Source organism: Heloderma suspectum, chromosome 4 (genome assembly GCF_057233095.1).
Source record: "Heloderma suspectum isolate Gila_16-S chromosome 4, 16-S_ref, whole genome shotgun sequence".
Taxonomy (NCBI): domain Eukaryota; kingdom Metazoa; phylum Chordata; class Lepidosauria; order Squamata; family Helodermatidae; genus Heloderma; species Heloderma suspectum.
This window is the reverse complement of record NC_139461.1, coordinates 70,707,360-70,734,769: the sequence shown is the minus strand read 5'-3', so window position 1 is coordinate 70,734,769 and position 27,410 is coordinate 70,707,360. Positions and strand designations below refer to the sequence as shown.

The window sequence follows — 27,410 nt, the reverse complement described above, 5'->3', positions numbered from 1 at the left end:
GGCAGCAGTGCAGACAATGGTGGGACAGATGCTATTGCCCATGGAAGCAATGTTGGCATAGACTGTGTTGGCAGTGCTGTGGTGTATACTGACCACAGCAGTGGCACAGGAGGAAAAGCCAGGAATGATCCCTGGTCTGGTGGAGGTTGAGAAACCATCGCCGATGGTACACACTGGTACCAATTAGGGGAGACAGGTCTTAGATAATGAGGACAATCTTGGTACTATTCATCTGCTGTCAGCCCTCCATACCCAGAGTGCAGCTCATTCCAATAGTAGTTGCGTTGAGGTAGTAGGTCCCAGCTCAAACACTTATCCCAATCTGAAAGAAGTGACCGGGATCTGTATCTGGGACACTCGTATAACCTAGAGGTATGATCTCTCCAACTCGAGGAGCAGTAGCCCGAGAACATGGAATCTGGAGATCTTCTCCAATTGGGAGATCGGTGATCTTGGCAATAGGGAATTCGCCCAGGTGATCAGTCAGCCTCTGAGTTGGTGCCAGGACTGGCTATAGCTCTCTAATCTCACCTCCTGATGTAGACGCAATCAGTACAGGATCCTGGACTGGGTTGGCCGTTAGAGCCACTTCTGTTAATTAGGGCTCAAAGTGGTATCAGTGAATCGAGCATTGGCAGAAGAGCCAGTGAAGGCAGAGAATGAACTGGAAGGGAGAAGCCAAGGACACCAGTACTAGGCTAAAGGTTCCTGGTCACGTGATCTGTGCCTAGTCCTGGGTAATGGTGGGGACTTAACCCATTATAGATGCCTCCTCACACCAAACAGAGAACATTAGATTTCAATATGAAACCATAGCCACCAAGGTCTATTCAAGTGGCCCAAAGGATATGCAAAGAAAAAACAGAATGTTAAGAACATCGTGGTCTTTGTATATTAAGCATTCCTCAAAGGTTTTTTCACAGGGTCCATCATAATAGCATCAGCTTGATGCCTACTGAGTACAAAAAGAAGAAAAACAGGAATCCTAATACCTTTGTCTGCCTGTCACTAGCAGAAAGAGCCAATTCAGTAACACGAGGCAAGAATAAATCCAAGTAGATTACAGGCTTCATATCAGCAAATGGAACTGCAAAGCTCAGGTGCTTCTCTGTGTCCCAAGATACAAATTTCTTCATCTTTTCCTCTGAAGAAGCAGCTAGTATATTTGGAAAAGAGCAAAAAAGAAAAAAAGTGTTACATTATGCAACTGACCGGACCTTTCAACTATTTATTTAGTGATATTCATATACCACTAAAGATGATAAAATCCCTCAGCAGTTCACATATAAATATTAAAATACAATATTAAAAGTACAACAAGCCGAGTTACCACTAAGGCATAAAGAATTCAGATTTATCCAATGTAATCTTTAAGCAAGGTTGTATCCTAAAAGATTAGGTACCTATTTAAGTGGTTGGATAGTTCTCCAGAATAGCAAAGGCTATCTGGCATTTACAAAGCAGAATATATTAAGTACACATTTTTATTTAATCACTTGAGTGATTCATCACTTAAAAGAAGTGATGTTGAACATTAGCTTTCTGACATGCTACTGAAACAAACAGCAGGTAAGATACAGTTTCTAATACTGTTTCTGATCCTGGCTCAGAAATATCAGCAGTACACCATATGGTCAAACAAGTATATTTGCAGGTTCAGTCCTAAATTTTTCTATAGCAGAAAAAAATGAAAAACATCTATATTCTTTCAGCCGACTTACATTGTAAATTCAGAAGTACTCTGTATTTTCTCATATTAATTTCTTTCCTGAAGTGCTTGCAAAGCTTGAAAATAGAAATCAAGCAGAATGGAAAACCACTTTTGAACTCAAATAGATCAGCAAAGTCAAAAAAACGAAAGCAGTAGATGGACTAGCACAAGATTTATGAGCGTGTTGCCAAATCACTGCCACATTGTTGACAGCATCTTGTACAATCAGGACATAGTATGCCCATATAGTTTGGTTTTAGTAATAAGTTAGATTTATGTGGCCATTAATTTTTAGTAGCACTGTAATATAGTATTTTGTTCTTTTATGACCAAAAAATACAGAACAAAATGTATTTATTATTTTACTTTCAATTGCTTGTTAAGACAACTCAGTGGATGTTGCCAGGGAAAGAAGTACTGGAATTGCCATGAAGGTTTCTGCTCATATGAAGGTAAGAATCCTGAAATAAGATGGCTGTTTACTCCTATTAATTTTAGTAATACATTTAGAAGCTTTTTCTCTGGAAAGAGTCCTCTCCAGAAATGTACAATAGCTAAGAGAAAAACTATTTACACTCTATGAAAGTGTGGCAGAACCACCCCATGATTAAGGTTTATAGTTTCCCTACACATTGTAAGTTGCCTGGTGGGTGGGTGAGAATGTATGGAGCAGTGTGAGTGCCTGAGTGCCTGGGACCATGTGATTCTGGATTCATGATAGACCCATTTCCCAAGAATGTTTTTGAACAAGCTTAAGTCCAACATTACTTTCTTGCTCAGTGGAGCTGCACATGAAATAACAGTCCCCTATATGGGAGGTGGGTACTTAGCTCCACTTTCTAATTCATACAATTCATATAGGGCAGGTATGCACATCCTGCAGTTCCCCAAAGGCTCCCCAGTGCTGATCAAGGTCATTGTTTCCATGCTGCTAGAATCTTTTATTCAAGAGAGACCCCCGAAGAAGCAAAAATATCAATGGGGTAATAATAGATGAAAGGAGATGAAATAGCCCAAATAATAACTTGGGCCCATATCAAATAGAAGATCATTGGTACTGAAGGGCTTGAAAAATGTAGCTTCACTGGCAAAGCAGACTATAATCCTGGTGGGAGGCCACATACTCTGCTATTCTTTCAAGGCCAAGAGCATCCTTAAGCCACCTGCTTGATGTAGATCTGGAGATCTTGTTGAGATCTCAGGTCTACAGATACAGTTTTAGGGTCCTTCTCTTAACAGATGTTGTGAAGAATTGTGGTTACAAGACTGGAAGACAGGAAGGCATATAGGATGCTAGGCAGCCAGGGAACAAAGAGGGCACTGAAAATTTCCATTTGAGGACTTTGAAAACAGGACAAGAACCAGTGAGTCTTGTGATTATCCTGCAATGCAAATGAAGACACAGTCTGGACTTTTGATTTTTTCACAATTTGGGACAATATGCTGGGGTGCAGGTTCCACTCCCCTTGCAGTTGTGACAGGTCAGTCAAGCCATCTGCAGCCTGCAGATTTAGGGATATGCTCAATGGGTAGAGACAACAGATAGTGTTTCATCCAATGAAGTAGGACGGTTACTTCCTTTTGGAGTTTGCAGGATCTCATCCTGCCCTTTTAGCTGATGTGGGCTTCTCTCTTACCTCTTCTCCAGACAGAGCTGAAAGAAGAGTGCTTGTCAGGCCTCATCCCAGTCCAGGGGGACCTATAGGCTGTGACACTGATTCTGAGTCAGAGGGGGATGCTGTGGAACCAAGCTCAGTAATGGGAAGCCAGATGACTGAGAGTTCAGTTCTACCAGGCATCCCACCTGGTTATAATCTGGGGGGGGGGGGGCGGGGGTGAGACTCAGGACACTGATACAGCCTGTTTTCCACAGCTGGGAGACCTGCCCTTGACGGAGACCCCTGCTTCTCAAGTGGAGACATATTCCATGGGAACAGGGCAGCAAGGAGAGGACTCTGCAGGGGAGGGGGTTTCTGGGATGTGTCCTATGATGTGACATCAACTTAAGAGAAGGGAACAAAGGTGTCTGGTAAGACATAGCATGCATTTCCAAACTAGGTTTCCTGCCAGGATCCAATGTTTGACAGTGATCTTTAGCGGCCACTCCCCTGTATTTAAACAAGAGCAACAGGCAATAAAGTTTGCTGGATGCAATGTCTTTCTAACCTGAAAGGTTTCTTAAGTCTTGTTTCTTGGTTGGAATTTTAAACTCTGTTGGTCTTATTCTGTATTCTGAACCCAAGTCTGTCTGGATCTTTTACTGGGAAAACCAGAAACTGAAGCTTGTTACAGAAATGTGTTATAACCTGCTTCCTGCTGATTTGTGTTGAGACTTCAAAGTCTTAAAGTAAATTACTGTAGGTGCTGCCATAAAAGCAACCTGAGCTGCCAAAAAGCTGAAACCTGAGCCTCTGGCCTGGCTCACACATAACGAGAAGCCACCGTGGGTGAATTTCTCCATGGGGCTTGTCGTCATGGCGGTGGCTACCATTTTGAATATTTGGGGCATGATGGGCACACTGTAGCTTCTCGCTACCTGCGAACCTGGAAAAGGTGGGTTGCTGGGGTGGCTGACAATCCACCCACAACCCTAAAACAGCCCATGGGTTCTGGATGGCTTGTCACCCACCTCAGCAACCCACCCTCGCTGGGTGTCAGGGTGGAAACTGAGCCAATAGAGCCCCAGAGCAGTTCTGATTCTGAGGAGGAACAGCAATCCGTGGGAGAGGAGCTCGCTAATCTCTCACAAGCACAGCAGCTGGCAGAGATTCCTCCTGCCAGCATTCCTGGGATAGATAGTGACCCTGGCAGTGAGAGAGCGCTGGAGGGGGGCTTGCTGGACGCTCGGTGCAGATGCAGGGAGTGACGACAGATGGAGGGCGTAGAAAGGAGGCGTAGTGCTTGCTTGGCACGCAAACAACGGTCGCATCCCAAGGACCCAAGGAAAAGAGGGAGGATCTCTCCCTAGCCCGTAAGTTCAGGGTCTTCCCGTGGTTCTCCTTCAAACAGGGACCAACTGCCTTACCTGGAGCTTAGGCTACTCTGCTATCTATCCCCAGTGCTGTTCCTTGCTTTGTTGCTAGTGATTAGTATCTGAAAGTCATAAAGGAATAAAGGAATAAAGTCTCAGAAAGAATTCCTTGTCGTCTGTATCCTGAGTTGGCTATTGGTGGGGACTGCAAGAGGCAGCTAGGGCGCTCCTGACACTGGGTTTGCACATAATGACAACCTATGGCATGCCTCAGCCACAGCTCAAATACTCAAAATGACAGACGCCGCCACAATGAAAACCCCACGGGGAAATTCACCCATGGTGGCTTCTAGTTACATGCGAACCAGGTCACAGTGTCAGTAAGTCAGGATACAACAGGGCTAAAGAATGGCTTTAAGTTCAGGTAGATTGATGGTGCACTGTAACTTGCATTTGGGCCATTTTTCCAGGAGACTAGCTCTTTCTACTGGGCTCCACAGCATTTATGGTAATTTGGACATTCCGGCTGATCTATAATAGGTCCCCCAAGAGAGATGACTGGGAGTGGTCCACCATCCAACAGAAATGAGTACTTATAGAAGGACAGTGATAATGCAATCATCTTATCTGCCATTTCTCTTTAGAATGGTAGAAGTAGCCACAGAAAGAACCTGGCATGAAATCTGGATCGCAGATCTGAGTCTATGCAGGTGATTATGTTCCCTTGAAGTGGATGGGAGGTGGTTATCCATCCCATCTCACAATGTCCATCTTCACTGAGGAAAAATTAAGCAAAAGCTTAAGAGGGATGGTTTTCCAGTTCAACCAGTGGGTGCTCAGAAGGGAAGGTGAGTTTTTTTCCGGTCAACTTAGTAAAATTTTGGGATTGCTTTAATTTGTTTATCTTAGAGCAGTGTCCTTACTTCAGGTTCAACCTCCAAGGGAAAATGCTTAAATTCTCTCCCAATTATTTTCATTTTGCAATGATCACACTGATTTAGTTTTATCTTCTGTCTTGCCTTTAGCAAAAATAAAGATTTTAGACATGACTGGGTCATACCAGTCATAAGCTCTAGAAGAGGAAGAAAGCAAATAGTTGGGACAAATCTCTGAGTTATGCCCACTGAAAGGCCAAACACACAACCAGAAGATTAAGTCCCAGAATCTAGGCCAGACTCAGAAAGATTAAAACAAATGGCAAGCACAACAGAAAACATAAGCTATGTTCTTATGAAGTCCTGGCCAAACAATTTAAATTTAAAAACTTAGATTATTCCAAACTGTGCAAAATTAAACCAACAGTACTCTTGCCAATGCATAAATAAGGTCACACCTTATTAGTCTCAAATCCTAAGTACATTAAACTGAGAAGTCCACCAAGGCCAGAGAGCACAATGTGCATCAAACCTACAAGAAGAACCTTTCAAACTATGCTCACTCAAAATTTCTGTTATTTCTACAGAATCTATTTCCAAGTAAATACACATAAGATCGCAGCCTTTGTGTTGCTCTTAAATAAACATCAGAAAAGTAGAAATAGAGCAGATCACATCTATTTTGAAAGAATATTTACAATCTTGAGGCTCAAGGAGAGCCAATTCCAACTTCACATTTGGCATCAATGAATGGTTTGGAAAGATTCCTATGCTATGGATGGACACACATGAAAACGTTTCCAGGAACACATGATCCATGCAGCTTGTTCAAAACATTCTTTGGAAATGGGTCTGTCAAGAAACCAGAATCTGTTGGGTCTGTCAAGTATCTGCTGATGGGCTTGTCTTTGACCAAAGTGCACAGACAGTATATATTAACAAATACTTTTATAGATGTAACTCCATAGGAATAATTTCCAAAGTCACCCCATAATACAAATAGAACTACCATCAACTACACAATTGTAGTTATTATGTAACTACCATGATCAAGTTCACCCATATATTCTACTAGGTTGCAAATACAAAGCTAGTCAAGATAATCAAGCCGTAGTCCTGACCATATTCCTCTTGGGCACCATGGAGCATAGAAAGGGATGTCTCAGAACACACTGGTCTGGTTGACAAATCAGATCATGATGAACTATTTTATTTCAAGACAAGATTTTTGAACACTCACCTGTAAGTAAATTCCGATTGATTTGTCCTCCCAGAGATCCAAGAAGGCGTACAACTCTAGTTCTTACTTTATCCAATGAAAGATCTTCCTCCTAGATAAAATTATTGCAAGAGAGTAACTACTGAAATGTATACGAGAAAGAATATCTATAAAAAGTTGTCTTTGGCCTTAAGGGTGGGCAACTTGTAGCCCTCCAACAGGGTTGGATCAAATCATGGGGATGGGGGGGGGGTGCCACCACACCCCTGCGACCCTGCCACCATGCCTGCGTTAGCGAAAAACAAAAAACTGCTGCACCACTGCCATCTTTCTATTGTGGTGGCCAGCTACTGCCACTGTGCTGCTACACTGGTACCCATAACTCCTGGTCCAGTGCAACTGCGTTATTTGAAGGACTGCACGTGCATGCATGCTGAGGCACACGCGCATGGGGAAAGGCTTTTTAGACCTACCTTGCAGTGTGGAGGGGTACTCCCCTACCTCAGGGCAATTTTTTTAAAAAAAAAAATATGAAACTGGCTAACTCAGGCTCTTAGCCTGAGCTAGCCAATCAGAGAGGTCTTTTGAGCAACAGAGTGGTTGCCCATGAGGGCACTGTTGGCTGGCTTACTGGCTGAGCCAAGCCAGCCAATCTAATTTGGAAAAAAGGTGGAAAACAAGGCGAGACTGAGTGTGTGTGTGCTTGACTGCTTGCTATTTCTCTGTTTGTTTTGAGGAGCCAGGCCAGCACAGTTCCAGAATGTAAACTTCTTTAAATTGGGGAAAGAGATATAATTCATGTGTGAGTCTAGCTTAGTATTCTTTTGTGAGACTGGAAAAATCATAAACTAGCTTTTTAGAGTTTTGTGAGACTGGAGAAATCCTGGACTGGCTTATAATGCTTTTATCAGCTTGGACAAATAATAAACTAGCTTATAATGCATTTGTAAGTATGGAAACATAATTAACTTATAATGTATTTGCACAATGTTATGTCATTTAAACCCCCTGTGCTGGATGGTCAACTTCTATATCTTTAAAAGCTCCTCTGCATAATGGTGGCCCAGCCTCCAATGATGTTGGCTCTGCCTCTGCTGACCTGCTTTCTACCCCACCAGTCAGATTGGTCATGAGCCACCACTGTCCTCGAGATGTTTTGGCCTACAACTCCCATCAGCTCTAGCCAGTACAGCCAATGGTAAGGGATGACGGGAGCTATAGACCAACATATGTGGAGGACCACAAGCTCCCCACTCCTGCCTTAAGGTATTCTGTGTGCAAGGCTTCTTTAAAAAAGAAAAGGTAAGAAATCAGGAATTCCTTCTTCAGAATTCTACCACACTCCAGTACTGCACAATATAACTATCAACAAGGATATAGCTCCCTCCCATTTTTGACAGTTCTTGCTTTGAAATATTAAAGTCTTCTAGAAGGCTGCTACCTTCTGAAGCAGCTATTTGATTTTTGATAGTATAGAGTACCTATCTGTTCTTAATATTGCAAGAACAATCTAGCAGAAACCAAGGTCACCTCTGTTCCTATACACATTTACCCACTGAACTCAATGGGATTTACTGAGTAGACATGCATAGGATTGCTCTGTAAACATACTTCTTAGTAAGTCCCACTGAACTAAGTGGGAAGCATATTTTGGATCATGTTATTAACATGTACATTACATTAGCAAGTTATTTTAAAAAATATTCATAAAATATATAATTAACACTCTTAAACATAGTCTACTTTTTATTTTTAATCTGATATTAGATACAATAAATTACCTAGTACCTTGAACACTGTAAATATCACACTTTGTAAAGAAGAAGTGTATTTAAAAAGCTGTTTTTGGTTTTTAAGTGTTTTGAGTTTATATTTTATGTTTATATGATGAAGCCACCTTGTGAGGGCTGGCCCTATAAAGCAGCATAAAATATTTTGAATAAATAAATAAAAGTGACCATGGATAAGTCCAACAAGAGGTAATTCAGAGCAGATTGTGGGATGTGTGTCCATTACTTTGAGTGTTTGACTGCAGACAGGTAGTTATGCCACCCAACAGCAAGTACCACGCAAGGCTTATTATTCATGTCTAAATAAGAAAATGTATGCTCTGGTCTTTCAATTGAAAAGGTGATATTTTGGAAGGATAGGAGGAAACTTTACCAATGCAAGACTCTTTGCTCTCTTCAGCCGCTGTATCACTACTTTGTTCAATCCCTTCTGGATTGCCTGGGAGAGTTTCTTCACTTCCAAATCATCCTGACATTCATCTAATTTGCAAGGAACAACTTATTAACACCCATTGATCATTCACTGCAAGATACTCATGTTGCTTCTGCCCAATTCAAAGCTCAGTGTGACATAAAATGCCTCCTCCCCCTCATCCTCCGGTGCATGCAGAACTGGTGGCTAACACAAAACACGACTGGCTATTTAGCAAGTCAACATCTGTAAATTCCTGCCAACATAAAACTAATGTTTATCAGTAATTGTTATTAATTTGTTTTCTATTTACTGCACCAACTAAAACCACTCACTTGTAAGAGGATAAAAAGAGACAGAGTAGATAAACATGTGATAAAAAATGCAACTATTTTTCAGCATAGCCAGTCCAACACCTGTATGCTTAGTAAATAATACCTGAATGTCATTAAAAATATTATTTGCATTTTCCTATATTCATTTTAATGCGTACCTGTTGATGTAGAAGTTTTCAAATAGCCATCAAGGCAAGGCAAAATGTCCTTGTAATAAGGCTGTATTATGTATCTGGGAATATGGGCTGACCAGTCCTCTAGTGCATCCAGTGCAAGATCAGCCATTGGAGTGTAGCTAAGTCCCAGTTTAAAAGCATTCTGTACAACAGGCATGAAGAAAACTGTTAGATGTTTGGGGACTTTAAATATCTATGAACTCCTTAAATGACTTTTTTGTCTCTGCAGAGAATTATCATTGTCAATACTGCAGAATATCAACTACATTACAGTTTTAGTAGACCTGCTCCTGGAATGAGATATATGTTAAGTAAGGTGGTAGACCGAAATATTCACAATAAAACTGCAAATTTAACACATGGCAGTCATTCAGATTTGTCATTCAAACTTTGGGTTTCCCCACCAATTCCTCCCTTGGTGTGATAATGAAGATATTACGGCTGCAATCTTGTACACATTTACCTTGAAACAAGTCTTGCTGAATTCAGTGGGACTTAGTTCTGGATACACACGTACAGGATTCCACTACAAATCCCACTAAAATCGACATGCATCTTGTGCAAGTGAAATATAGGTAAGATTTCATTAAAAGTTACATAAAGAAAAAATGGCTACGTTGTTCATTCACCATACTGACCCACCTGCAAAGCAGGAATGTACGGTTTAATATCGAGCATGATGATGGCATGTGGCAACGAGAGCACAAAAGTCAGACAAGATGCCAATAGCTCATCTTTGTATTGCTTCATTTTTGCTGTTACCTAAAGTAAGAGATAAGAAGTCTTAATACAAATGGTATAGGAGCTACCTGCAGCCCAAAGCATCTGGGAAAAAGTTTAATGTTGGATAAGTACATAACGTACAGGAATTTTAAGATGAATTAGAATAAGACTGCAATCCTAAACACACTTCCATGGAAATAAGTTCCAATAAAATCAACTAGACAAGTTTTTTAAGTAAGAAAAGCTTGAAAAATTGTATTCCAATTCTGACAATACTAAAATAATCTGATTGGTGACTAGAGAGTGAGGGTTTAGGTTTTCAGTTAGAACTGCTCAAAGCATATGGATCATGCTTATCAACAAAGTGTGAGAGCCAAGAAGTTACCATTTACCTCTTCTGCATATCTCAAACACATGTAATACATACTTCAAGGGAAGATCACAGTAATCTGATCACCTCTTTTCCAAATTTGGCAAATAATGCAAAGCAGGAATACTTCTCTGGATCTTCAGGACATTTTTTTTTGCTCTCTGGACCAACACCCTAGCAAACAAAGGAATATACAGAATTATTCATATTTTGTGAGTCTTGTCTTAGTGCTCTAATTTTCAGTTAAAGAACCTACTGGATAGCGGACTACTCTTACGTGACAACATACACCTATTAAAGAACGTGTATAAGATTACTGAAATGCCCTTTACATGAGACTGCCTTTTAAGACTGTTTGGAAAGTGGAATTGGTTCAGAACACAGCTGACTGGTACTAGAAATATGGAACACATCTTGACAATTCTTAAAAGAATTCCACTGGCTTCCACTTGGTTTCTGGGCATAAGTCCAAGAGCCGATGCAGTCCTATAAAGCCCTAAACAGCTTGCAACCTGGGTGCTGAAGAACCATCTACTCACAAATGCACTGGACTGATTATTAAGAACTTCATCAGAGATTCTGCTCGCAATGCCCCACCTTTGGAAGTGAGGTGGGTGCCAATCAAAGACAGATCCTTCTTTCCGGCACCTCGACCACAAGACACCCTTCCTGTCCACCATTCACTTAGTGCCTTCTTCAGTGGCCTTTATGCACCCATTAAAAATACTGCTATTTATTCAAGTTTTGAATTGAGCTGAGGCTCTTTTAGGTATGTTCTTACTGACTCTGATATGTAAGAGTTTGATATACGCTGTTGATGTTTTGCTCTGTTTTTATGGTATTTTGCTACTGCTTTTGCTGGTCTTTATTGATTTTAGTACTGTGCTTTAGTTTCATTGGTTTTACTTCCTTGTATTGATTTTTAAATACTGTAAAGTGCCTCAGGAACTAAAGTTGAGAGGCAGGATATAAATACTTTAGATAAATAGACCTGTTAAAATTCTGTGAAATCCAATTGACATTTGTCATCTGATATACAAGTTTGTAAAAAACAGCTTAGATTGTGTATGGACCATAAGAAACACATATACCCTCACCCAGTCTTTGCCATGGCTAGTTGTTATGTCTGCGCTAATGTTAATCATGGTTCACTAGTAATCCAAAACTTATGACCATTTCAAATCCTGGTTAGACGTAAACCCCAATCAGCATTAACCATGGTCAATATTGGTGCAGGCATGATCATGAACCACAAGTAAGACCTGTTGGGGAGTGTAATGGGAACTGACATGAGAGGAGACGTCTGGAGGGAGAAAGAACACCATCCCATGGTCTGGTCCCTTATTCAATTTTAAGGAATGGCCAGTGCTACATTTGTGTAACCCCTTGAGTCTAGGAGATCTGAAAGATGGCGTCAAACCAAACTGCTGGAAAACAACAAGGAGAGCTTGCCATACTATCACCCCCAAACCAAAACAATCCTGTTAACCAATTACAAATTTCCTGTGCCATTTTTCTTACAGGCTACAGCTCTTACAGAACACCAAAAGCTCTCTTAATTTCAGTGTGGTTATAATCTTTGATTTATACACAAATCCAATCTTCACTTAACTACTACAATGGAATAATCATATTTATATTCATGCACAGGTCAACACAACATTAATACTACCTTGAATAAATTACAGAATCCTCATCTCTATAAGGGTGTCTCACCTCAAAGTATTTTGTTTTCTTAGCAATGTTCATGGCAATGGCCAGCAGCTTGTAAAATCCACTAATAAGAGGTGACCATGTTGACTGCTTGATTAGCTCATAACCAAATGAATAAATCCATGGTTCAAAGTATTCAACATGCTTATCTGGGAGGATTTCTCTGTGAAGATAAAAGGAACAGCAAGAAAGAGAACTTATATTGCACTGGAAGGTGGTGAGTGAATGATCTGTCCTAATCAGACCAATGATCAGTTGAAGTCATTTTCAATAAAACTACAAGCCCAGGGTGTCCTGTTCAAAGCCAGGAGGCCATTGTGACTATCCCAACCACTCACCAATTCTACTACCAAATGTTGTATGAGTCATGCAATCTCCAGACCAAAGGTTTGGCTGCATAAGTGATATTGGAGGGTATTGCACCAGCACAAGAAGCTGGATTGTGTATCGCGCCTATATTCTGTATTTCCTTAAAATACACAGAACATATAATACCTGCAAAATTCCACTAGGTTAATGAAGGCTGTAAAGTCTTTAGGCTTGGTTGGCTGAAGGTTTGCGGCTGGATCAGAAGTAGGAATGGTGAGATCAATGTCAGCTTCATTTCCATCCTGAGGAAAAAAATCAGAATCAGCAGCCAAACAGAAAATCTAAAATACCTCTTTCTTGCCTGGGATGTGCCATTCACACTGTGCAATTTGCAAGCTCTCACACTTGCTGTTTGTGCAAAATAATGTAATTTGAATTACTTGAATATGTTAATAGCACAATCCTATGGAATCCACCCTGGGTATTCATAAGTCTCTGAACTTGGAGGCTTATGAGTATCCAGTGCAGAGTGGGAGGCACCTTGCACCTCCCACTGTGCGTTTAAACTAGTTCGGCATTTTTGTCCATCTAGCAGAGGCTTCAGGGAGTGAAGGAGGCTGGGGCGGCCACAGAATGTGTCATAGGGCTGCCACTCCTGTCTTCTCCCCTCCCCGCCCCTAGGAATGCCCCACTTTCCCTCTCTCCATGCTCTGTTTTCCAAGCATGGAGGGATACCAGCGTGGTTCTCTCCGCGCTGGCTACAAGGCGGGGGTGGTGGGGAGTGTTGTGTCCTGGCTCCAAGGTCAAAGCCCTGTTTCCAACCTTGGAGCCAAGAAACTAAAATATCCTATGTTCTCTAGACACTGTCTAGGGGACATAGGATTGCTCCCTAAGAGATGCTGTATTCTCAGTACCTAGTCTTACTGACCAAGTCAGACTGGATAGCCTTTGCATGTATCAATCCTACTCATATATAATTTAAAATAAAAAAATAGTTTATGCTTCAAAAAAATAGATGTCCAAAATTGGGCAAAAATACCTATTTGATGAAGGCATGTTGAGAGAAATCCTTGGTGATTGTTCTATAACCGAAGACCGAGTATCTTCCAGAAAAGCAGCACTACAAAAGCATACTATTTGTTGTCTTTTATTAAGAGGTAGTTGTATTTATTTCTATTCTAAATATGACTTGCAGTTTTGTAGTTCATTTCAGACTTTAAATGTAACATTTTCACAGGCCTCTTGGATAGGAAAAGTAAAAATCCAAATAAATGACATTCATGGCGATTTCTACTTCTACAAGGTATATCTACTCATCTCACCTCTCCCACCTGGTAAGCCAGTCTGATCATGTATATTTCTCTCCTGACCTCTCCTTTAGTTTGGTTCTTGAATGCCTTTAGATTTAGATCTCTTTAGTCATAGAAAGAGCATGTATTTATATAAAGCTTCTGTTTCATTCTATTTTACAGTCCATCCTATCCTAAAGGCCATTAGAAAAGGGAGGACTATAAACTATGGCTATTTTTGGATGTGGGACTAAACCAGGGGTGAGCAGCTTGTGGCCTGCCTCAGGCTTGTACACTCCCTGCTCCCCTCTCCTCCTCTGGCACATCTTCCGATCCTGGTTTGTTTGGCAAAACTACAGTTAAAACTAATCACAGCTTGGCCTGATTAAGACAAAATGACAAACTGCAGTAGTATGAAAACAGAAGCAGATGCTTCCAATCTCCTCCTTGCAGCCAGAGAAGAGGGGAGGGCACACGAGTCTGAACATTGTTCAAATAGCACTAAACTATGGTTTAATACTACATTCAAGCACTGCTAAGAAATACACATACGGATAATACGAAAGGAATGGTGTTTTCAATACTGGGAAGTGCAACCTGAACATACTTCATAAGAACAGGTGCACCATTATTTTTGCTACAAAGAAGTATTTTTTAAAAGCCTTACCTTTTCTTCACAAATGTTCTGTTTCTGAACTGTGAGGTCCAACTTTTCAATTACTTTTAGAATAGACTTAATGAGTACATCATACAACAAACGATTTAGAGATTTTAGCGGTGAATTTGCAATTAGAAAGGTTTCATCTGCCAACAGACAGTCCTCAATTGAAGGAAAAAAAGAATATTTTAGATAGTTGGTATGGCTAGAATTCTTCCTAATTACACACTGGCCCTGTTCAGACATAACGCTAAGCCATGATGGTTAAGCATTTTGCACTTATGATGGCTTAGCATGTTGTCTGTGGGGCATTTTTCCTAACCACAGTGGCTACATAACCACAGTGTAACCACAGTAACCACATGTTGCAGTAGGGTTAGTGGCCCTTATCATGGCTTAGTGTGTTGTCTCTCAGGCCCCTGTGGTTAACCTGTGCTACCATAGAGCTCCACAGCAAGAGCAGCTGAAAATGGCCCTGCAGCGCCTGCCCGCGCATGAGATCTCCATGATCGAAATCTGCTTAGCAACACGTGATGCTGCTCACTCTCCATCCCCGCCTGCAGTATGAAATTGGAGAAGCACGTGGAGAACAAAGATGTTTTCGATCCCACACCGCTGTTACCCTACAGCGACCTTGAGCGCTACGCACTCCCAGGTACAAACATCTGCAGTTGCTGTGGAAAGCGAAAACATCCCCCCCCCCCCAGCCGATGGCTAAGCAGTGTCATCCCTGCCTGAAACTGTGCCCCACGAAAGCTGCAGGCCACCAAACCCCCACTGGCCAGTAAGGCCAAGCCATGGAGAGAGCATTTTGTAAATGGATATTTGGAAATGTTTCCATTGGTATATGATGTTGTTGCTGAAAACTATGTGTCACATATAAAAACTCTCATATTTGCACACTTAAAAGACGTGGAAATGGAATTTTCTAACCTGTTTAAAAATCTTCCAAACGAAAAGTTTCAGTGGGTTTTGAACCCATTTGTTAATAAAAATGCAACACCTTCTGATTAGTTTGCAAGAACAGCTTACTGACATCAAGGAAGATGCCAGGGTCTGCAGGGGAAGCCAACACCACCACCCAGGGAAGAGGGCATGCCTGCTGCTGCTGTGCCTACCGCCACCACCAACACCAGTCCTTCCCTGTGGACTTCTGCCCGGCAGACTGCCAGTCCCTGCAGGACCAGGCCCGCAGGTACTGAGCCAGCTGCGCTGACTGCTCCCACCTGCCCCTTCCTGGAGGGGCTGTATAAGCTGGCTGCCTGAGGTGGCCTGGGAGAGCCAGGGTCTGCAGGGGAAGCCACCACCCCACCTGGTGAAGAGGATGTGCCTGCTGCTGCTGCTGCTGCGCCGCCACCGCTGCCACCACCACCACCACCACCACCGTGGACTCCTGCCTGGCAATACTTTTAAAGGGGGGGTTTTAAAAAAATTGTTGGTGGGGGGGTGAGTTTTGGGGGGATTCTATTGTGTTTTTAGGGGTAGGTAGCCTGCCTGATAGGCGGAAGTGAGGGGGCATGTGTCCACCTGATGGAGGCAATGGGGGGAATGTTGGGGGCTGGAACATACCGAGGCTGGGCGGCAGGTGCTGGCGGAGCGCTAGGGGCAGGCCACACCATGTAAGGGGAATAAGGGAGAGATGTGTAATATCTGTCCCCTGTTCTGGGCCTGGCCAGAGCCAAAGGATGGCTGGGGGAGGCGTGACTCCATCCTCTGGCCTTCGGTTGCTGCTCTGCAAAGCCAGGTCTGTTACTCAGAAAACATCCCTCATCCATGACATGATCCTGGATGGGGATGCATATCTGGCATGTATTACGGAGACCTGGCTGGCTGAGGCCGTTGCTCCAACTCTGGTGGCCATGTGCCCACCCGGGTTTTTGTATGCATGGCAGCCGAGGGCTGGGAATCGGGGAGAGGGAGTGGCTGTTATCTACCCAGAGTCCTTGGTCTTCACCAGACCCCTTCTCTGGGAGACCAAGGTTGCTGAGTGCATGTACTGGAGGTTGGGCCCAAAGAGCAGTCTGGGGATTCTGCTCGTGTACCGTCCACCCCGCTGCACGACTGACTCCCTGGCCAAGGTGCTTGAGGTGGTCTCTGATGTGCATGTGCAGTCCCTTAACTTGTTGGTGTTGGGGGACTTCAATGTACATTCAAAGGCCATCCTCACGGGGGCACCTCGGGACTTCATGGAGACCATGGCTTCCTGGGAGCTACACCCTATTCTAACTGGGCCCACTCATGTAGCCGGTCATGCAGCAGACCTTGTGTTTGTTTCTGGAGAAGCGGGGAGTGATCTCGAAGTCGGGGGTATATCCACCACCCCCTTGTCATAGTCAGATCACTAACTGGTGATGTTGGACTTCTTGGTTCCACAACCTGCCCGCAGGGGTGGAGGACCCATTAAAACGGTCCGCCCCAGGCATCTTATGGATCCGAATAGATTCCTGAACACGCTTGAGGATTCTCTGGAGCAGGCCAACAACCGCTCGGGCAAGACCCTGGTGGGTGGCTGGAATGCCACAATCACTGGGGCATTAGATCAGGTGGCTCCGAAATGCCTTCTCTCCCTGAACAGGGCTCGGACTGCACCATGGTTCAATCTGCAGTTACAAGCTCTGAAACAGGAGGTGAGATGGCTAGAGCGCCGGTGGCGGAAGTCTCGCTCCAAAGACCATCAGACACAGGCTAAAGCTGTATCTTCAGCCTATCACGTTGCAGTGAAGGCAGCAAAAAAGGAATATTATGCTGCCTCTATCGTGTCCGCAGAGTGCTGTCCCAGGAGGCTGTTCCAAGTGGTCCGGAGCCTGGTCAGTCCAGTTGCTCCGGAACCGCTGGAGCATTCTAAGGCCTCCTGTGAGGCCTTGGCAAGGCACTTTGCTGATAAAATTGATCGGATTAGGAGTGTTATTCCATGCACCGTGGATACAGTTAGCGAGCGAGAGGCGGCCTGTGGCAAACTGGTTTTGTGGAATCGGTTCCAGCTTCCTCCTCCTGATGAAGTGGACAAGGTGCTTTCATCTGTAAGGCTGACCACCTGCTTACTTGATCCTTGCCCATCTTGGCTCATTATGGGTTGCAGAGAGAGATTGGGTGAGGGAATCAGGGTGGTGGTGAGCACCTCCCTTGAGGAGGAAGTAATGCCATCAGCCCTCAAGAAGGCAGTGATAAGACCACTCTTCAAGAAGCCCTCCTTGGATCCCCAAGTTCTGAACAATTTTCGCCCAGTCTCGAATCTGCCATTTTTGGGCAAGGTGATTGAGCGGGTGGTGGCAATGCAGTTGAAGGCACACTTGGAAGAAGCCGACTATCTAGAATCTAGATCCATTTCAGTCGGGTTTCAGGTCTGGGCATGGGACAGAAATGGCCTTGGTCACCTTGGTGGATGATAAGAGGAGGGCTCTGGATAGGGGAGAATGCTTCTTCCTTGTTCTCCTCGACCTCTCAGCGGCTTTTGATATTGTTGACCACGGTACCCTCCAGGACCGCCTGGAGGGGTTGGGCATTGGCGACACTGTATTGTGGTGGTTCCGGTCCTTCCTCTCTGGCAGGTACCAGAGGGTAGCACTAGGAGAGGAGGTTTCAGACCCGCGGCCGCTCACTTGTGGGGTGCCACAGGGTTCTATTCTCTTCCCAGTGCTATTTAACATCTTATGTGAGGCCAGTGGGCGCTATCATCAGGAGGTTTGGGGTGCGGTGTCATCAATATGCGGATGACATGCAGCTCTACCTCTCGTTTAAATCTTCACCAAGGTTGGCCGTAGAATCCCTGTCCAAATGTCTGGAGACAGTGAGTGGCTGGATGGGGATGAATAAGCTGAAGTTGAACCCTGACAAGACCAAGGTACTTTTGCTGGGAGACAAGAGGAGGTTGGGGGATGCTGACCTGGTGTTGAATGGGGTACGGCTACCCTTGAAAGAACAGGTCCACAGCCTGGGGGTCATTTTAGACTCCCAGCTGTCCATGGAGGCTCAGGTGTCAGCTGTGAGCCGGACAGCGCTGTACCAACTCCATCTGATACGGCGGCTGCAACCCTACCTTCCCAACCATCTGCTCCCATCGGTAGTACATGCCCTGGCCTCCTCTCGTTTAGACTACTGTAATGTGCTCTACATGGGGTTACCCTTGAAGACGGTTCGGAAGCTGCAGCTGGTACAGAATGCGGCGGCTCGCTTGATTAAAGGCAGCCGCTTGCGAGATTACATCACTCCAGTGCTGAAGGAGTTGCGCTGGTTACCAGTTGTTTTCTGGGCCAAATTCAAGGTGTTGGTTTTGACCTTTAAAACCCTATACGGTTCCGGCCAGCCTACCTCAAGGAGTGCCTCCAGCAACACCAGACAGGCCGCTCAACAAGATCAGCCTAAGATGGCCTTCTCTCTCTCCCATCAGCCAGGACAACTAGGCTGTTGAGGACGAGGGAGAAGGCCTTCTCTGTGGTGGCCCCCACTCTGTGGAACTCCCTCCCCAGGGAACTCCGCCATGCTCCCTCTTTAATGAGCTTCTGCCATGCACTGAAAACATGGTTGTTCAGGCAGGCATTTGGGGTGGGTTAGGGTATTTTTTAGAAATGTGATGTTTTTAATGTAGTCTTTTATTGTTTTAAATTGTTCTTGTTGTACATCGCCCAAAGTGGCTGGGTGACCAGCCAGATGGGCGATTAATAAATTAAATAAATAACTAAAATTTACTAGCTGAATTTTAACAAAAACCTTTGCATAATGGGTAGGATTGAAAAATGAGTATTATGATTTAGTAAGCACCGCCAAAGATGCACTTCTTCCATTTAGATCTATATATCTTTGTGAGGTGTCTTTTTTAGCTATGACAGCCATTAAAACAAAGTATCGAAATAAACTGAACTTAGAACCAGACTTTCGAATCGCTGTGTCATGAAGTGTTAAACCAAGATTTTTAAAAATAGTGAAGGATATTCAATCACATTGCTCTCACTAAAAAATGGTATTATTAATAATAATTTCTTTTATTGAGAGCAACAAGAGAGGTTGTACTGTTAATAAATAAAATAAAATTTTAAAATATTGTTTATTTCACATTTTTAATTTCTATTTCTATTTATTTTTTTATTTTTTTCATTTCTATACCGCCCAATAGCCGAAGCTCTCTGGGCGGTTCACAAAAATTTCTGGGTGGTTCACATTTCTGTGTGTTTTATAGTGTACATAATATATTAGTACAATAGTACAAGTATATGATTTATAAATAAATAAACATATATTGGAGGTGCGTGCTCAAATTTTTTTTACTGATAGGGGTGCGCGATCAAGAAACTCTGGAAACCACTGGCAGAGAGGAAGGGTGTGGGAAAAATGGACAGGAACAACCCAGGCAGGAATTGAAAAAACTATCTGCAGTTTGCTTGATCATCTGGAAACCAAATCATATGTTAACTCTGGGTAAGGCAACAACCTATGGGTTAATTAAGCCATGGTTGGCATTACATGTGAAGTAGGTCTAATAAAATAGTATTAGTAATACCCTTAATTAAATATTTGGCACAGTGGAATAGATTCAGAAAAAGATCCTAAAAAGCATAGAAGGCAAATTATATAAGTAAAGGATGAGATAATAGGGTACCGATAAACAAATACAGAGAGTACACGCCATATAAAAACACGTAATCAGGTTTGCAAAAACCTTCCCTGACAGTTCACAGAAAGTCTAAAATTCTAGCTACAGGCAATAACTAGCTTGTCTTTAATCCACTTCATTCAAATGATATATAAAAACCGGAAACATGCACATTTGAAGCAAAGACTCAACACTCCAAGGCAAGGAAAGAGCACAATGCTAACAACTAGAACCTGTTGGAAGGGTAGGGGATGGCAACAGAGTAGACGTTGAGGAGGAGATGAAAAGTATTTCTAATTTTCTTCCATAAGAAGAAAAGCTTAATCACTGAATCATAACACTTTATTCATTAAAGACCCCAGCATTAGAGTTTTTACCATCATTGTGTCACAGTTCAATAAACTTTGAAAAAGATCCAGGTAATCCTTATATGTAGGCACTTTCCATTTTCCAGTCCTAACTTCTCCCGAAGTAGGTTCTTCTGAACTAGAACCATCTTTCTCAGTGTATTCCTAGAAGGCACCAGAATACTGAAGTGAATATATATGACATTATACTGCTATCCACAATCAGTGCTAGATGGGTATGATAGCAGAAACTTAAACACAGCTTTCTAATTTCAGAAGAATGAGTAAGAGAGCACACAAGGACGATTCTGCCAAGACATATTATGAGTATTCTATGAAATGTCCTATTCTCAGGAACATATATTTGATACAGTACATGATTCTTTAAACTAGTTAAGAAGAACAGAAATGCAGGTTGCTTACCTGAAACTGTAGTTCTTCAAGAGGTCATCTGTGCATTCATACAACCCACCCACCATCCCTGCTTCGGTGTTGATTTCACTGTTATTGTTGATGCTGGAGTGAGAAATTATCCTCAGTAAAGAGGCCAGCTAGTCGGTCTCAAGGAACTGAAAAGACGGATGGGAACCTGCTAGGACATGCACAGTGGATGGAGGGGGAAGGTTCCTGCTGAAAGGTTTTCCTCAGCTATAGAAGTTTCCCGAAAGAGGCTCCGCACAGGCGCAGAATCCATATCGTGGTCTCTGTGCATCACACATATGGGTGAGCAGCACACGTATGGGTGAGCAGTGGTGGATCAGTGTCCTACTGTAACACAGAGGGCAGAACTGTGTGGCCAAAGGAACACTTCACTCTGACTCACACATCAAGTCTGTAATGGCTGATGAAGGTTGACTGTTTCGACCACGTGGCCACTCTGTAAAGCTCAGATAAGCTGACTTACTGGAGGTGGGTAGGTGAGTCCCAATGTCCTACTGGAGGATGGAAGACAGGACTGCCCGACCAAAGCTTCAATCCTCTCTTGCTTGAACGTCAAGCCTGTAATGAGAGATGAATGTTGATGATTTCAACCATATTGCAGCTCTTCATAGATTCAGTAGTGACACACCCCTCCCAAAGATAGTCGATGTGGACACACTTCTAGTTGAATGGGCTCTGACAGGACAATCCAGACGCAGTCTCGTGAGCTTGTAGGCTAGCTTGATGGTGTGTACAATCCAAACAGCAAGCCATTGTGATGAGACCTGCAAGCCCTTCTTAGGTCCTTCATGACAAACAAAGTCTTTATGATTTTCAGAATGGCTCAGTACTTTCTTTGCTTGACGCACATCCAGAGTATGAAGCATAGTCTCCAACTGGGTGGATGGGGGAAGGAAAGAAGGTAGGCAGGATGACGTCTTGATTTAGGTGAAAGTCTGACACAACTTTTAGTAAAAAAGCAGGGTCCAGGCAGAGAACCGCCTCATCCTTATGGAAGATAAGGTATGGAGAATCCTCAATGCAAAGTTCACTAGATCTCCGTGCTGTGGTAACAGCAATTAAAAACGCAACTTTCCAAGAAAGTAATCCCAAATCTACTTTGCTAAAGGTTCCAATGGCTTGGAAGCTTACATCTTTAACACAACTGACAAGCTCCACTGCGGAACAAAACTCCTCGTTAGGAGGTGCTAAATTCTTAAGACTCAAAAACTGATGAACAACAGAGTGAGTAAACATGGAGAAACCCTCAATAGGGGGATGAAAGGCTCTAACAGCTACCAAGTATACTCTAAGTGAAGCAAGTTTAAGTCCTTTATCAAAGAGCGTAAGGAGGAAGGTAAGTATGGTCTGTAAACGAGCAGAGTATGGCTCAACACCCTTTGAAGTTAAAAAAGCGGAGAAAACTTTCCATTTGTTACCATATGAGAGTCTTGTATTCAGCTTACAAGCCGCATGTAATACGGCCTGGACTTGCTTAGAAAAAGAAGCTATTGCGGACGAAGTCGCCAGGCCATAAGTTTGAGTGTGTTTAGATCTGGATGTACTTCTATACAACTATTTAGAGCAGCTGTGTCAAAAACAAAAAAAGCTGTAATGATAGCTAACCTCCGATAGGAGATGGCACCTTAAGAAGAAGAAGAAGACCTGAATGATGAATGCAGCCGTTGTCCATTGTCAACAAGGACGGCATCAACAGCATTCTCAAGTATTCCCCCTTCGCTCGTTTGATCAACGGAGTGAACCACAGTTGCCTGAGCCACCACAGCACTATCAGAATGCAATCTGTTTGCTTTCTCTGAACCTTTTGCAGGATTCTCGCTTTAGAGGGAATGGTGGGAATAGGTAAAAACGGCTCCCTGACCAACGAAGTTGAAAAGCAACTCCCAGCGATCTCTTGCCCAGTCCTCCTCTGGAACAATAGTTGGGACAAATTGCATTCTGAGCCATCGCGAACTCGTGAGATACTTGGGAGGTCCGGCTCAAAGTCCATCAAGATATTGTCCTTGCATGGGATGTGAAGAGCTGTTAGTGTAATGTCCCTTGCAAGCCCCCAGTCCAACAAGTCAACTGTCATTTCCACAAGTGTGGTGGAACGGGTACCCTCTTGCTTGTTCAGGTACTACAGCACTGCTATGTTTTCTGTGAGCACCTGTACATGTTTGTGATAAGTTGTATCTGAAAAGACTGAAGGGCCTTCTCAACAGCCAGCAATTCCAAGGCACTGATGCAGAGAGACTTTTCGCTGTGATGCCATATGCCTCAAGTCAGTAGGGAATCGCAGTGGGCTCCCCACCTGAGATGAGAAGCATCGGTCACCAAAACGTGTGAAGGCATCGGAGGCAAGAAAGGCATGCCCTGTACCAGATTGTGCAGTTGCATCCACCACACTAAATTGCCTGCAACTATTCCCGGAATTGTTAGTCGCAGGTGAGGGGCATTGACAGATAGATCTTAGAAACCAACCCTGAAGACACCTCATTCAGAGTCTCGCCCAAGCGACCACATGCACCGTCGATGCCATCAATCTGAGAAGTTATTGTATTGAACGCTGTTGTATGATTTTGAAAAAGTGTTGTCTTCAACACAAAAGGGCGTTCAACCTGTCGAAAGGGAGGTAAGCCCTTGCTGTCACAGAATCCAGGATTGCACCAATGAATGGTATTCTTTGAGTGGGTTCTAGTCAGGACTTTTCCTCGTTGATTATTAGACCCATCAAATTCAAAGTATTTCTGAACAACTGCACAGCCTGAAGAAAGAGGTGTTGGGATGACACCACGATTAGCCAGTTGTCTAGGTACAGATACACCTCGATTCCTTGAGTGTGCAGGTATACACAAACCAGAGCCACACATTTCGTAAAAACCCATGGAGCCATGGTCAATCTGAAAGGGAGCACCATGAATTGGAACATGTCTGTTCCTATAATAAAATGAAGGTACTTCTGTTAGTCATCCCTGATAGCAATGTAGAAGTACACATCTTTGAGACCCACTGCTGCAAACCAGACAACTTGATCAAGGAGAGGAATAATAGTGGCTAATGTGGTCATCCGAACCCTCCTTGTGCAAATGAACTAGTTGAGATTTCGGAGATCCAAGATGGGTCGAAGTCCCCCATCCCTCTTCGGTACCGTGAAGTAGTGGGGGGAAAAGCCATCTATTGTCCTGTACAGAAAGACTCTTCTAATGGCCCTTTCCGAGAAGTGTATTTGTCTCTTCTTGCAAAATCTTCAACAGCACGATCACTTTTACGGCACCTACGGGAGGAAGGACTTCAAATTCTGTCCAGTATCCAAACTGGACGATGCTGAGGACCCACACATCCAAAGTTCTAGCCATCCAAGTGGGTAGAAAGCTAGAAAGGAGGGAACCAAAAAGTGGAAAAACAAAATTGCGATGAAGTTGGTGTGGAACCAAGTCAGTCTCAGTTTGGAAGAATTGTCCCCTTTAGGGCGAAATTGGCTAAACCGACTTGGCTGGTTAAGACGCTGAATTGCAGACTGGAAGGTCGGCAGGTCAGCAGTTCGAGACCCGAGTGCCGCGTGACGGAGTGAGCTCCCGTCTTCAGTCCCAGCTTCTGCCAACCTAGCAGTTCGAAAGCAAGAAATTGCAAGTAGATAAATAGGTACCGCCTCGGCGGGAAAGGTAACAGCATTCCGTGCACCACGGTGTTCAGTCATGCCGGCCACATGACCACGGAAGCGTCTTCGGACAGCGCTGGCTCTTCGGCTTAGAAACGGGGATGAGCACCGCACCCTAGAGTCGGACACGACTGGTTGGGGACACCTTTACCTTTTTTACCTTTTTAAAGGTGAAACCTGGGCATTTGATCTAGATATTGAGGATGCCAACAGAATGGCTGCTGTCAGAACAATTTCCTCTGTCAATAAGGTGTGTGCTGATATTGATGCAACATCTCCATCTTATTTGCTGTGTTTTTTGCCTTTTGTATGGCATCCATCTCCGCATCAGTTCTTGTGTTGAAGAGGCCCTCTCCATCAAAGGGGAGACCCACAATATGGGATCTCGCTTCCGGGGTTAAACCCGCTGACCGAAGACAAGAATGTTGCCGAAGAGCAACTGCACTGACCATCACTTTTGCATCACAATCCGTTTGGTGACGCATGGTGTTTATTTGTTGAAGCGATAGTTTTAGGGCCTCAGACTGAATTTTTTTTGGCAACTCCAATCGGTGTTCCTGAAGGTAATCACAGAGTGACCCAATTTTCTCCCATGAGAAAAAAGACCCGGAGCAACAGAAGACTAGATTCTCTTGCCCAACAAATCCAAATGGTGTCCTTCCATATCAGCTGGTGTAGCATGGATCTTCTGAGACTTTCCCTGCGAAGATTCCACAATAATCGAGTTAGGGCGGAGAGGAGTGAACAAGAAACCTGCATCTTTCTCCTGCATCTTGTATAGGGATGCCAGTCTCTTTGATGTGGGAGCCATGAATGAGGGAGCCTTCCATGATTCCTTTACCATTTGGAGTAGAGTTGGCAAATGGAATAGAGACTGGTGCTGAGGATTCAGTGTATATTCAGCGTATGTAACATCAAAAACTGCAATTTTTCAGCAGGCTGTTGGGTTTCTATTCCCAAAGACTGGGCCATCCTCAAAATTTGATCAGCAAAATGAAAAAGATCCTCCAAAGGTGAAGCACCCTCCTATGTACCCATATCGTCCGCTAAGGAGATGGAAGGTGGAACAGAGGAGACTGAAGACAAGTTTGATTGAAAGTCCTCTACAGATTGCGGAGAAATCGCTTCTCCATGAGTTGTCGTCCCACTCTTCTCCTTTGGGAGAGATCTTGGAGAGGTTGGAGGAGAATGGACTATGCTAGTCAAAGCTGTAAACTTAGGAGTAACTCATGGCAATCTATCCCCTGAAGATGGTTGACTCTAATGAAGAGGATCAAGGAGGTATTGGAGGTGGAGGCAAAAAGGGATCCTCCACCAGTGGCTTCAACAGTGTTGCCTCTGGTGCCCGACAATACAGAGGAGAAGTGGCCCCAAGATAGCAGATATACTCAGGAAAAGATTCTCTAGAACCTTGCCAGTCCTCATGTTGATATTGCATTAGTGGAGGAGGAGGCCAATCATAAAATCTGCTCCAATCCCACACCGGCGAATGTGATCTGTAATATCTGTCCCTCTCGTAACACTCATGGTATGGCAACCCAGACCTCTCATAGCAAAGAATCTGGTGAAACATCACAAAACCCCCATTCTCTCGGTACCTACAATGAAGGAATCTGTGGTTGCTGTGGGAAAACACGAATTACATTTCGAGGTGACATATGTCTGATCTCCCCTTCCGATGTTGAAGCCGCATGCATCTGCTCCTGCAATGGTGTTGACGGAACTCTCGGTACTGACGGAGCTCTTGGTATAGGAGATTCCAATAATAGTGGAGGCAGCAGAATCTGAGCCAGTGGAACAGTAACAGGTGCAGGAACCTGCTTTTCATGTGATTTGGTCTTTTTCTTTTCCTTGACTTCAGCTGAAGCCTTAGGCACCCTAACCTTTTTTGAAAGTTTCTTCACCATAGAAATGGTGGGAGAACAGCCAGGAGTAGGTGGGTCTGGCCAGCCCATGGTTAGAGCCGGGGACTTAGAGCTTGGAGGCGATGTTTGTGATTTCTCCGACATTGCTCTAGGCTGTGTTTTGGCAATCTTTAAAGGAGTGGAATCCACAGCTTCTAGCACCTTTTTCCACAATAGAGCTTTTAAGCAGTCTGATCGGTGATGCTTAGTCTGCTTTGTGAAGTTCATACAATGACAGCAGGTTTCCACAACATGAGCTTCCCCCAGGCAAAGCAAACAAAGGGAATGTCCATCAGCGGGGGGGGGGGGGGGGTAGCGTGCTGCCACACTGAATACATTTACAAAAAGAGGACTTAAGGGCCATATGCACCTCTCAGCACACTGCGATCCGAGATTGCCAAGAAAAACAAGATCAACAACTAACAAATCTAATTTTTTTTAATGGGAAGAAACAACCTAACTACGTCAGCTCACTAACAACTTCTCTAAAGAGTCAAAGTTCCCAATGAAGCGTCCTCTCAGAAAGGTAGTCAAAAGAGAACTGAGGAGATGGGTGGGGACCCACGGGACAAGTGCAGTGGATAGTGAGGGAGGGTTCCCACCAAAATGTTTTCCTCAGCTATAGAAGTTTCCCGAACAAGGCAGGCACATATGGGCCCATATGTGTGATGCACAGAGACCATGATGAAGAACTTTTTAATACATGTGCTGGAATTCATATGTGTTTTTCTGATAACAGAAATCAAGTTATGTAACTGGCTAAGACAACACATATAAGCAAATGAGCAGCATGAAGTGGTAAAGATCAGGAGTAGGATGTGTAAACAGCTTTGAACCTGTTTTAATCATTGTGATGTCCCCAAACAAGCCTTTTGAACAGTAATCTCAGAAAATGTTAATGATCTCACGGAGTTACAATTAATTCCCCACATGCAAGATA

At 43.7% G+C, this 27,410-nt stretch overlaps 1 protein-coding gene across 10 annotated transcripts in view; it reads right to left on the bottom strand.

Moving 5' to 3' along the window:
• The window catches only part of PRKDC (protein kinase, DNA-activated, catalytic subunit), a 164,890-nt gene that overhangs the window by 109,018 nt on the left and 28,462 nt on the right, over positions 1–27,410 (bottom strand). For all 10 annotated transcript variants that reach the window (XR_014790119.1, XR_014790121.1, XR_014790122.1 and 7 more), the window contains exons 15-24: positions 20,516–20,650; positions 14,561–14,713; positions 12,791–12,906; positions 12,299–12,458; positions 10,670–10,756; positions 10,132–10,251; positions 9,472–9,631; positions 8,940–9,046; positions 6,798–6,888; positions 993–1,156 (exon numbers count right to left, since the gene is read on the bottom strand). Coding sequence is in view for 6 of the 10 variants with exons in the window: in XM_084849588.1 (XP_084705714.1) it covers positions 993–1,156; positions 6,798–6,888; positions 8,940–9,046; positions 9,472–9,631; positions 10,132–10,251; positions 10,670–10,756; positions 12,299–12,458; positions 12,791–12,906; positions 14,561–14,713; positions 20,516–20,650 (1,293 nt within the window). In the remaining 4 variants the exon portion in view is untranslated. The remainder of the gene's footprint in view (positions 1–992; positions 1,157–6,797; positions 6,889–8,939; positions 9,047–9,471; positions 9,632–10,131; positions 10,252–10,669; positions 10,757–12,298; positions 12,459–12,790; positions 12,907–14,560; positions 14,714–20,515; positions 20,651–27,410) is intronic.